Source organism: Littorina saxatilis, linkage group LG4, assembly GCF_037325665.1.
Source record: "Littorina saxatilis isolate snail1 linkage group LG4, US_GU_Lsax_2.0, whole genome shotgun sequence".
In the NCBI taxonomy this organism is placed as follows: domain Eukaryota; kingdom Metazoa; phylum Mollusca; class Gastropoda; order Littorinimorpha; family Littorinidae; genus Littorina; species Littorina saxatilis.
In genome coordinates, this window is record NC_090248.1 from 46847418 (window position 1) to 46860184 (window position 12767).

At 42.0% G+C, this 12767-nt stretch overlaps 2 protein-coding genes across 2 annotated transcripts in view; one reads left to right on the top strand and one right to left on the bottom strand.

Annotated features, from left to right (window-relative positions):
* Positions 1 to 1388: 1388 nt before the first annotated feature.
* LOC138964904 (uncharacterized) lies at positions 1389 to 6079 on the bottom strand. Its single transcript, XM_070336974.1, has 3 exons — positions 5923 to 6079; positions 2921 to 3559; positions 1389 to 2419 (listed from the first exon to the last, which is right to left on the bottom strand). The coding sequence occupies exons 2-3, from the start codon at positions 3342 to 3344 to the stop codon at positions 2247 to 2249; spliced, it is 597 nt and encodes a 198-aa protein (XP_070193075.1). The 5' UTR covers positions 3345 to 3559; positions 5923 to 6079; the 3' UTR covers positions 1389 to 2246.
* The window catches only part of LOC138964903 (threonine-rich protein-like), a 13990-nt gene continuing 5848 nt past the window's right edge, over positions 4626 to 12767 (top strand). Inside the window, exon 1 of the mRNA XM_070336972.1 lies at positions 4626 to 4746. Coding sequence (XP_070193073.1) covers positions 4726 to 4746 — 21 coding nt within the window. The 5' untranslated portion in view covers positions 4626 to 4725. The remainder of the gene's footprint in view (positions 4747 to 12767) is intronic.

The window sequence follows — 12767 nt, forward strand, 5'->3', positions numbered from 1 at the left end:
CCAAAAGTGTTCTAAAAGTGTTCCAAAAGTGTTCTAAAAGTGTTCTAAAAGTGTTCCAAAAGTGTTCCAAAAGTGTTCTAAAAGTGTTGACCTGAACACTTTTATGTGTTCAGAAGTGGTTACAGCAGGGTGAACACTTAAAAGTGTTCAGATGTGAACACTTTTGGAACACTTTTGGAACACTTTTGGAACACTTTTTTGTGTATAGAACACTTTTTGTGTTCCAAAAGTGTTCCAAAAGTGTTCTACTAAAAGGGTGTTCAGAAGTGGTTACAGAAAGGGTGTTCAGGAGTGGAACACTTTTGTTTAGAGTGTAACATGAATTAAACTCAGTCAATACGTGAGAGAGAGAGAGAGAGAGAGAGAGAGAGAGTTATAGCCATAATTATGTAACATTTTCCATTTATTCTCCCCTTCAAGCAAACTGTCGGCCGCGCCCCTTTATTGGAATTCTTGTGTAAGAAGTATCATGATTTATTTGTTAGTTTTCGCAGATTCGTATGTCATAGATGTGTTGAATACTGTTTCATGACATTCCAAATAAACCATTGTAACAAGATGTTGATCAGTCAAACTAGGCTCAGTAGAGTAATCTTATTTGAAAAGAGTGTGCACATACGTTGCGTGTGTGTGTGTGTGTGTGTGTGTGTGTGTGTGTGTGTGTGTGTGTGTGTGTGTTTGTGTGACGGTGTGTGTGTGTGTGTGTGTTTGTTTGGTTGTTGAACAGAGGGAAGATGTATTTAGCCCAAGACTAGGCTATCATGCTGTTCTGGTGCAAGGGACTTAATTTAGACTTCATAAACTGAAAGCTTGTACTGGTTATTTCCCCTGCACTGTCTGCGTACTCTCCCATACTCGCGTCAGTCTGCGTCATCAGTCTGAGTCAGTGCATAATTATTTGGATATTTGTACCGTAACACACAATGAGACTTATTTTATTATTGAACAAAACGAATTGTGCATGTAATAGTAAACACTCGACAGCGCCAGCAGAACTTGAACGAGTGCGTGAACGAGTAAACATACTTCAAACGCATCATAAACAATGGAAGCGGCCCCCTTTTCCGTAAGAACGCACAAAACTAACCAAACACAATGTTACATAAAAAGGGTGGGAATGGGGTGTAGGGGGGGGGGGGCGGGGGAGGTGGGGGAAGAGAGTTTGAATGGGGATAATTATCACGGACGATATGAACGGAAAATCAAGAGTAAAGTCTAAAACGGGGGGTATACAAAAGGTGTGTGAGTGTGGGGTTCCACTGTAACTGTATCAACCGATAATTATTGCTAGCAAAAAGAAAACCTCTTCCGAAGAACCCCATTTACCCCTGGCCATCATTCCATTCCATTCCATTCCATTCATCAAAAAACGCAGGCTGACCAAAACAAACGATGTAGAGCTTTAATTCTTAGTGCAGTACATTTGCTTTAACAATGCTTGCAAATTGAATAGAAACGTCTATGCGCTAACTAAACATAGCAACGTCTTTGATATTTAACTCTTTTTTGTTATTAAAACTATTCCAGCTACAACATTCTTGTTAAATCTGCACACGTCAGATATTGAGGAAAAAAACACCTAGCTAACAGTATTGTGTTGTTGTCGTAGTTTTCCAGGTGCACAGCATTCTGACAAAAAGACGCAAAACAAAAATACGACACCCACACACCATGAACACAAGAAAACAAAACTAATACTGAACAACGCTGAACAGGGGATCCTGGTATAAACTAAGTTTGTTTGTTTGTTTGTTTGTTTGTTGATTCTACACATCAGGGAATGACACACCGCTCGAAATTAAATAAAAAAAATCGACTCCTGCTTCGAACGAGAAAGCGGGACTGTGCTGGGATAGGCGACAGTTGGATTAAGCTGCTAATTCGAAAACTATCGGAATAAACTAAGACTACTTAACAAACACATTGAACACGAACAGCGACACTATCCACCTTACTAAACCGGACCTATCCAGTCTATAATAATCCAAGCCTACCCATCCACCCAAACCAAATCACCAGCCCTGGACTGAGGGTGCACGACACTAAACTGGTTGCCATCCAAATGGGTGGTACGCAGCCGCAGGGTCTGATTGGTTGAAATTGAGACGTGTTGTGTTTGCAACTAGTCAGACCCCGCGGCTTGTTCCCACCGTGTTGGGTGACACCTGGTTTCGCTTCGAGCACCTCAGTCCATCCACCCAACCAGAACACCAGGCCTATCCATCCATCCAAGCCAGCCAGCCAGCTCAGCAGAAGGGCCTGCCAGCCGTCCTTGGTGTGAGCTTGTCGTTGCAGCAGAGACTGAAGACGAAGTCGAAGGACAGGGTTCCGCAGCAGGCCGGTCTCAGCCCCTGGCGTTTCTGCAGGGTGTTCTGACAGCAGATGTGGTCCCTGGCGCTGTACCGCCTTCCTCCGCAGACTGTGTGTTGGACAGACAATGCAGCAGTTATGATATGAGACAGAATGGTGGACTCCCCGCTCCCCCCCCCCCCCCCCATCTTTAGAGACGCGGAACAAATTTGAGAAAAATAGATTCTTTAAAGAAGGAAGCCTGAAGTGAATGTAAATTTAAAGATTTTATTTTGTATAATTATTACTTAGATTTAAAACCACAAAAAGGGGAGGGGGGGGGGGGTAAGTAAATGCTGACTGTTTGCTGCCAGAGGCAAGAGAAGGCCTGGAGTTGGCTGAGGTCCCAGCTGGGTCGTCTTAGGGCAGTGCTGTGAATGGTCAATTTAGGGAATGTTGGGCCGATGGAACAAAGGGGCTTGATATTTTTGGGTATTTGGTATGTCTTGCGTGCGTGTACGAGTATTCGGATGCTCAATCTTAGCATATAACCACGTTATGTCCCAAACAGATTCTAGTTCTGGGGACAGACAAAAAAGAAGTTAGCATAGCATAGTATAGCGGAACTCACTGTTGTCGCCAGTCTTCTTGTGGTTGGCCCAGGGGCTCTTCTGGTAGCGGGGCCGGGGGGTCCAGCGGGTCCAGGGGGTGGGGCCAGGACCGCCGTGGCTCCGCCCCTTGTGCATCTCATTACGGTTGAGGATCCCACCCTGGTTGCTGCGCTGGCCCTTGCCGTTCTGGCCCCCGTGCTGCGCGTGCTGGGGGTGGAGGGGCTTGTGAGGGGGGTGGTGGGGCTTGGGGCGGGGGACCTTGTCGGGGAGGCGGGAGAGGGTGTGGATCTGCTCCTGCTGGATGTGCTGCAGCTCGATCTTGGCCTTCTCCTGAGCGCGGTGGTTGGCCGCCTGGATCAGCAGCGGGTTCTCCACCTGCTGGGCCATGGTCAAGGCTGACAGACAGAAGCTGAGGAGGAGGAGCGTCGTTGTGGGCGTGCCCATTGTTGCTTCTTTTATCAGCGTTTTTTTTTTTTTTTTTTTTTTTTGGGGGGGGGGGGGGGGGGTTGTCGTGTTGTGTGTGTGTTCGGTTTTTGATTTTGTTTCGTTGTTGCTGGATTTTCTTCCCGAACAAAGCAATAAATGTGTCCAGAACCTTCTCTCGAATTTCTTGGCTCTTTGTCTCCCACTAGAACACAGGTGCCTCAAGGGCGACGATCCTGAAAAGGAAACAAAAACAAGTGAGATATGGACTACTTAAGACAAACTGATACAATAAAAGCAAGTCAGCATAATTATAGACATATAAACAGGTACTTACGCGCACATACGAGTGCGCGCACACACACCATACGTATTTGGGGGGGGGGGGGGGGGACAAGAGTAAGAGAGGAGGCGGAGAGAAGTGCTCTCATACAGTCATCATTTGTTCTTGCCTGACATTGTGAAAGAGGGAACAGTGTTTTTGTGTGAATTTGTTTGGTTTGCATTTGAAAGTACATGTATTTTTTGGGTATCAAAATCATTTTCAAATGATTGTGTCAGGGATACCGTGGAATGATTGCAGGTTTTTGCGTAGGTCCTACATATTGTTCTGCTTTGATTACTGCTGCATGTGTTTATATAATTATGATATATATTTCAGGAATGGACAAAGGAACAATTCTCTAACTAAAGCGTAAACAAATATGACCACAGCCTCATGTTCGTCCAGCACAAATATAAGGCAAGAACTCAGAAATAAGCTTGTCGATGTCTCGGTAGTATTAATCGAGCGTTTCACGCGGTGATCAAGTGGTACGAGTTGGCCTGGCCGCGGTCAGGGACTGTGACGTCGCTATTTGATTTTCAGAGAGAAACATTCTGATCATTTTTCTAAAGCCAATTTACACCCTTGTGCTGCCTACGCACTTGAAGAACCATGTACCAAGAAAGTTATTTCTGCGCCACGTATATCGATCCAGATTAAAACAACGGAAAAGACAGTAACAGACCCCCCGAAAAATGTATATTATCATTGCTTTAGTCCGTAGAGAAAACTCAACTAGGTCGACTGCCGCGAATAGTAAGAACCTTTTGGTTTTCATACAGTCTGTTCAGTACCTAAATGAGTATGACAAACCCTTTCAACGATTCTGAATCGGTCCCTTTCAGAATTGCGCATGCTCGCAGTCTTGCAGATATTGCCTATCCGAATGAGACTACGATTTAGATTAACCAGAGTTATGTACCTTGTATTACCAAACCAGAATCCACTGTACTATTTTTGAGAAGTGATGCAGACGACAACTTCGTGGGAAAAGATCTATCCCGTTTGTTTTGGGTTCTGTTAATTCTTTGGCTTAAAATTTCGACGAGGACCACCATTGACACCATTCATTAGCAGATGAATACTATAACCAAAAAGGTGATTTAAATCTTGAGTTTAGTGCCCTAAAATCATGTATGAGGAGCACCCCGTGCTGGTTTTTTTCTGCAGTCGTCAGATTCGGGTTTAGAATTTCATGTTCAAAAGGCCAAGTTATCCAGAGGGAGAAACCCAAATGCCATTGTTTGCACTTTGAAATTACGAGATGATGTGGTTCTCTCAGGGGAACTTGACTTGGAACGCCATTCTTCAATTGTGAACTGAATTTCGCAAGCCGGGGGTAATGTACTTTAGCATTGTATTTCAAAGATCATAATGCAGTGCCATTATTGAGTCACTTTTATCGATGCAAAGAATTTTTTTTTAAATCTATTGAAGGTCGGTGTTGGGTGCTCCTTATTAGTTTCATGTCAACTCCAATTTAGCCCGCTTTGTCTTGAATACGGATTTCTCGGTCGAAATCACAATTTTGACAGCACGGTACTTTCCGTCTGTAAACTTTGGTAGCTTCCTTGAATTGAGACACTCAACCCAACTGCCACCAGGCTTGTAAAGTTGTTTTGTGTTCTGAATAAGTATCTTCGCGCCGTTCATTTAACCTCATACAGTGAAACAATTGAAGCTGGCATTGACTTCAAACTCAGATTTTGATTATAATTAACATATTTAACTGCAACTAATGAGCTTTTTTATCAGACGTTTGCTAAATTTAATGACAGTGGTCATGCTGTCGTCAAATAAAAACAACCAAGGTCCGTACACGTGTGCGCAACAGTGAAATTGTTTAATAAACACAAACAATTAAGTCTTTTAGCGGCTTAGTCAGCGTTTGCACCATCGTCAGACAATATCAATGTAGATTTGTAAGTCATGTTAATACAGATATCAACGTAACGGATGCTTTTATAGCATTTGATCTCTGTATCAAAACTGCAATCATGGTCGATCATATCATTTGTAAATCATAAGGACTTGGAAAAGGTGGTCTGACTATAGTCGCCACGTTGTCATCGATTTTTAATCATCGTTTTTATTGTCCGCGGAACATTTGCGTTCGTATTCTTGTTATCGTCAGGAAGATACGAAGACTTATTTGACTACAGCCTACAGTTATCGGAAAAAACCCCAGCTAATTACCTCGATTAGATACATCAGCTAGGAAAACAAAGAAACGTATAGGACAAATAATAAATGCATAGGTTGTTTTTTGCTCACCTTGTTTTTCGTTGGTTTGTGGAATATCTCTGCCTTGTAAAGCCTTTCACTGACACATCTGTTTCACAGACTGCATCCAACACCAGCCCCCATTAGAAGAACTGTCCCAAAAGCCCGCAAGTACAGTCTGCACGGCTTTTATAACTTCCCTCGACTTAAAACGTTTTTGTCCAGGAAAAGCTTCCCTCAAACAATGACCTTCGTTCGCAGGGGAAGGCAGTTAGAGGTTTGGGGGGAAAGAGGGTTGGGAGAACACAAAAGAAATCTCCCTCCAAACAGTTCTCTGAACCCAGGAACATAGAATTTGGGGCAAAACAAAAATGCAAAGCTTCCCCAGCAACAACTGGTTTAAGTTTGAGGCGAGCGACAGTGGTTTGGGCAAAGAATGAGCTTTATGCAAGACCGCAAATATAAACTCCCTCTTCACAATTGTTCTTGAGAGAGATGATGATTGAGGACTCAGGCGCAGACATTTTGGGTCAAAAAAGATAATGTTGTGTGTATGTGTGTGTGTGTGTGCGAGTGTGTAGGGGGGGCAAGGGGAGAGGAGGTGGGGGTACGAGGGGAAGTTTTAACCTGCTGATGGATGGGGTCTGCTGAGAAAGAGTTATATGAGTAAGCCGCAGGTCTAGATGGGAAGGGAGAGGGTTGTGGCAGGAAGGGAAATCACTTTTCCGCTACAAAAAAAACCCTCCAGTTGGGCGCGAGCAGACGACAGGAAGTGATGTTGGCGCAAAACCGACAGAACGATGGGCAGAAGGTCGTCAAGCAAACAGCGGGGCGTGAAAAGCTATGCTGCATCGTCGTCGTGATGTTGGCCAATGGATATAGTCAGGAAGCCGCTATGTTTGTTTGACATCCATGTGAAAGGATCATCTGGCGTTTTCCCTTGTCTCCTCCGTGTCTGCACCGTACTCACCCCCCTCCCTGCCTCAGCTGGAAGGTAGGTTAGGACAGGGTTGTGCCCTGAGGCGAACTGTGGATTTGTTCTTCCTCAAAGGACAAGGCAGTCACGAAGCCATATTCTGCGAAACTAATTACTCGAACAAATCTATTTTAGTGGACTGAGTCCAGAAAAGACGTCTGTTAAGTACTGTTTGCGCCCATTTCAGAGTTGACGTCAGCTTATTTTTGAATCCATTTTTAAACCCAGCAGTTCCTGATGTGTACGACTGCTGTTTCACTCTCCACCACTGTCATTGTAGCACTGTTTAAAGACCTTTTAATCAGTTACTGTTTTAATTGCGTCTGTTTTTGTGTGTGTAAGTTATGTTGTGTTGCTCTTATACCTTCTGGTCACAATTGCCCTTATTCAGATTATTGTTTTGCCACGCTGAAACACCTCCAAGTGTTCTTCTTGAGAGGATGTTGAATCAGTCTGTCTGTCCGTCTCTCTCTCTCTCTCTCTCTCTCTCTCTCTCTCTCTCTCTCTCTCTCTCTCTCTCTCTCTCTCTCTCCGATTTCTCTTTCTCCTCCTCCCTTTGTTCTTGTTCTTGTTCTTACGCCCCGAAACTTCACCATCCCCTTGTCTCATTCTTTCTTGGGCTTTAAGCCATACGGCATCAGTGTTTAGCGTGACTATAAGCCAGTGTTGTTTTGTCTCCACTGTCTAGAATTGAACCTGGCAGGTGACCGCGGCTCGCTGTGTTGTGAGACATGCACAGGCCAGTGTGACATCAGTTGGTCACAAGGTGGGGGCAGCTAGGCTTTAAAATCATCTCTTCTTTTTTTTCTCTTTTTACATTTAGTGAAGTTTTGACTAAATGTTTTAACATAGAGGGGGAATCGAGACGAGGGTCGTGGTGTGTGTGTGTGTGTGTGTGTGTGTGTGTGTGTGTGTGTGTGTGTGTCTGTCTGTCTGTCTGTCTGTGCGTGTGTGTGTGTAGAGCGATTCAGACTAAACTACTGGACCGATCTTTATGAAATTTTACATGAGAGTTCCTGGGTATGAAATCCCCAGAATTTTTTTTCATTTTTTCGATAAATGTCTTTTATGACGTCATATCCGGCTTTTTGTAAAAGTTGAGGCGGCACTGTCACACCTTCATTTTTCAATCAAATTGATTGAAATTTTGGCCAAGCAATCTTCGACAAAGGTCGGACTTCGGTATTGCATTTCAGCATGGAGGCTTAAAAATTAATTGATGACTTTGGTCATTAAAAATCTGAAAATTGTAATTAAAATTATTTTTTTATAAAACGATCCAAAATTACTTTTATTTTATTCTTCATCATGTTCTGATTCAAAAAACATATACATATGTTATATTCGGATTAAGAACAAGCTCTGAAAATTAAAAATATAAAAATTATGATTAAAATAAAATGTCCGACATCGTTTTAAAAACAATTTCATCTTATTCCTTGTCGGTTCCTGATTCCAAAAAAATATAGATATGATATGTTTGGATTAAAAACACGCTCAGAAAGTTAAAACGAAGAGAGGTACAGTAAAGCGTGCTATGCAGCATAGTGCAACCGCCACCGCGCTGAACAGGCTCGTCACTTTCACTGCCTTTTGCACTAGCGGCGGACTACGGTCATTGTGAAAAAATGCAGTGCGTTCAGTTTCATTCTGTGAGTTCCACAGCTTGACTAAATGTAGTAATTTCGCCTTTTTTTATATTTTTTTCTTTACAGCAAACGGGGGAGGACAGGGACGGCGGGAATAAGGTTTGGGATGTGGGATGTGGGGTGTGTGTGTGTGTGTGTGTGTGTGTGTGTGTGTGTGTGTGTGTGTGTGTGTGTGTGTGAAGGAGGTGATGCAAGAAGAACGATGAAAAAGAAAGAGGAAAATACAAACGGAGAACATCTTCTGTCTTTTCCTTCTTCGTTTCACCATCCCCCATCTCCGTTTTTTTGTGTGTGTGGGGGGGGGGGGGGGAGGGGTGTTAGTGGTTAAAGAAGGGGTCTGCACGAAGAACGATATAAAAGACAGAGCAACTGACAGGTGACCAAATGAGTGCAGAATTTACGAGTTGTTTTTGGATCAGTTTTGAAATAAATATATCATCTGACGTAAACAGTTATACTTTAATAACGTTAGCAGTTGTTTTGTGTTGTGCTTTTCTGTCTTTTGACTTTTTGATTTATTGGGGGGGGGGGGGGGGGGGGCTGTTGCAATAGAACACCTTCATTTTGAGCTGAAAAACTTCATTTCTAGCCAGAGGACAGCATGAGAATCATCATTCCGTTACACCTCTCCACATGTGACTAATCTTTATAAAAAAAATATTAACAAGTCGCGTAAGGCGAAATTACTACATTTAGTCAAGCTGTGGATCCATTGAGGAGTACTTATTAAGAAGTCTGAAGCCTGAAGTTGTTTCAGAAAAATGCTTTCCCCTTCGAAATGGACATCAGGGGACATGAAAAAATGTCTGGCAGCCATTGCAAACGGAATGGGCTTCAACGCTGCTTCAAGAGTTATTGATATTGTACCGCAAGGTCACTAATATCGTACCCCCAGTACGTTATAAGTGATCTGACAGGTACGCATTACAGAACTGGTCTTGTAATTCGTACCATTTGGATGATTTTTTAAAATCCGTACTGAAACCAAGTTTGCGTTTTTTTCATTGCAAACAATATACGGAACGTTGAAGGCACAGGAGATGAGTGTTTATGGACAATTTGAAGTGCCTAGCATAAAATGGTTGCGTTATAGAGCTGTTTGTCCTTAAGTGGTACGATATCAGTAACTCTCCCCTACCTTGTAGGCCTACCGTTTATGAATCAATACCAATACGAAGCTCGGTGTGTACATCTGTATGTCTGTATTGATGTCTGTCTTTTTGCCTGTGTTACTGTGTTTGTCTAAGATCAGAAGGCTCCGCAAATCCGTTCACCGAGAGCAAATCTTTTTATTTGAGACGAAGGCAAAAAAATGAAGAAGATCAAGGCCGTTAAAAGGGCTGAAGTGTTGACATGTGCCGGATGTTGGCATGCGCGCTGCAGACCCCATTAACTTTTTGACCACATGTCGTCGTGCCTTCCTCAATGCGGCCAGTGTTTGGTTTGAGCCAACACATGTGGGGTTTAGATTTTTTCTCTTAGTTTTTTTAAAACAAATGTGTGTGTGTGTGTGTGTGGGTGTTTGTGTGTGTGTGCGCCGTGTGTGTGTAGATATATGTGTGTGTGCGTGCGTGCGTTCGTGGATCTCTACTATCAGTTCTCACGTATTTCGTATGGTTTGAGACCGGTCGCACGAGTTCCGTTGGCTTCTAAATTATCCGAATAAGTAGGTGGTTTTTATTTAGTGGTTGGATTTTTGTGCCGTCAGCATGCCGAAAATGCCATTGTCAACGCCAGACTGAAAAACTCTATAATATCTCAAAAGAGTTCAACCCAGGAATGTGTTTTCTTCGTATTTACAAACTAAAAATGTGCTACTAAAATGATAAAATTAAAAAAATACACTGAATGATTAAACAGTGTGTGTTAACTCGAAACGAATTAAATTACAAAGAAATCTACTATATAATACTGGTAGGTTTTTCGGTGGTTTTTCGATTCCTGTGACCAAACCGCGCGGATTTGTGCCTTCTCCTTCGGTTGCTATGCCAACGTGACCCAGGAAATCGATTCCGCTAGGTCCCGACTTCCAATTTTGTCCACGAACAAAGTTTGAAGAGGTTTGTCTCGCAAATTTGAGCAGACAACAGTGAACTTTGACCTGAACTTTGACATCGCGGCGAAAGAGATCTGTGATTGGTTCTTCTTCTAAACACTACATTAAACACTACGCGACCGCACCTCAGACGAACCTAGCTGTGTGTTTTATTTCTCTACCCCAGACGAACCTAAAATAATAAGAAGATAGATAGATCTGTTTATCTGTTAATGGAACTCCAAAATATTCCATAGATTTGTTTACTTAATTTTTAAAAGATAAGTTCGAAACATTATCACCTGATAAGTCGCCGTATAACCTTATAGGTTCCAGCGACTAAATATTTTCCCCCGGTTCAACCATAGACATGTACGTCATCATGATCTCCCCTTAATTTGACCGTTATTTTGGCTGTCTTAGTGAAATGGTAAGATATATCTCTATGTTTTTTACATGTAAGTGTTCGGAAAAAATACAGTTATAGCAGCTATGTACAAAAATAAGCAGCATATGCTCTTTTCGCCAAAGTAAAGTCCTTTTTTCTTCTGGTTTCTTATATGTGTCACAGCACACCGCAAGCTTTTAGGCGAATAGCAAGTGAGTGGTATATATATATCATCAATTTTATAGTAGATAACGGTGTAAATTACTTACCATGTTCATGTCCGTTATACGTTTTCCATATTCCATATGTGTCATTTAATTGTGTATTGCTTGATGCCATGTATGTATGTGTGTGTGTGTGTACATGACTTTAAATAAGCATGGATGGATGTGTGCACTCGATTGTGTGTGTGAACCATGTATATATTTTCTGTTGTCAATTACATATGTTATACTATGCGTTTGAATCATTAAGTATTTTAGACGTCATACTTTTTTTCGTATCTTCACGATGGCTTTTTACCCGTTTAAATTTTAATGCTTCCAACTTTCAAAGCGCTGCACGGCTGGGAAGAGATGCGCACTTTTATCACTGTTGTTCATGTAGACGTAATCATGGATTCATGCAAACGTCATACCTGCTGTATTTTATTTTGTTTGTTTGTATAGTCGCGTGCGGTCGCGCAGTCTTTTTGGTCAGTTCCGATTACCTCCCATTGATGCAAAAACCTATATGACTGTTTTTTGTTATTTTTCTCTCTGTTAATTCACCAGTGGCTATGTAACATGTGTTATACCTTATAGGTTCCAGCGACTAAATATTTTCCCCCGGTGCAACCATAGACATGTACGTCATCATGATCTCCCCTTAATTTGACCGTTATTTTGGCTGTCTTAGTGAAATGGTAAGATATATCTCTATGTTTTTTACATGTAAGTGTTCGGAAAAAATACAGTTATAGCAGTTATGTACAAAAATAAGCAGCATATGCTCTTTTCGCCAAAGTAAAGTCCTTTTTTCTTCTGGTTTCTTATATGTGTCACAGCACACCGCAAGCTTTTAGGCGAATAGCAAGTGAGTGGTATATATATATCATCAATTTTATAGTAGGTAACGGTGTAAATTACTTGCCATGTTCATGTCCATTATACGTTTTCCATATTCCTTATGTGTTATTTAATTGTGTGTTGCTTGATGCCATGTATGTATGTGTGTGTGTACATGACTTTAAATAAGCATGGATGGATGTGTGCACTCGATTGTGTGTGTGAACCATGTATATATTTTTTGTTGACAATGTTGTCAATTACATATGTTATACTATGCGTTTGAATCATTAAGTATTTTAGACGTCATACTTTTTTTCGTATCTTCACGATGGCTTTTTACCCGTTTAAATTTTAATGCTTCCAACTTTCAAAGCGCTGCACGGCTGGGAAGAGATGCGCACTTTTATCACTGTTGTTCATGTAGACGTAATCATGGATTCATGCAAACGTCATACCTGCTGTATTTTATTTTGTTTGTTTGTATAGTCGCGTGCGGTCGCGCAGTCTTTTTGGTCAGTTCCGATTACCTCCCATTGATGCGAAAACCTATATGACTGTTTTTTGTTATTTTTCTCTCTGTTAATTCACCAGTGGCTATGTAACATGTGTTACAGAATTGCACCGGTGTAAGGGTTAACATTTTATTTTTCACCAAGAGAATATAATTCATTATATGCGGGATAATGTGCGGGGGGGGGGGGGGAGGGGTGCAAACAACATTTTCACAAGCACATAACCAACAAAATGACATCGCATGCGCAGCACACAAAGTGCGTAGCACGGGTACCACTAGTTGAAT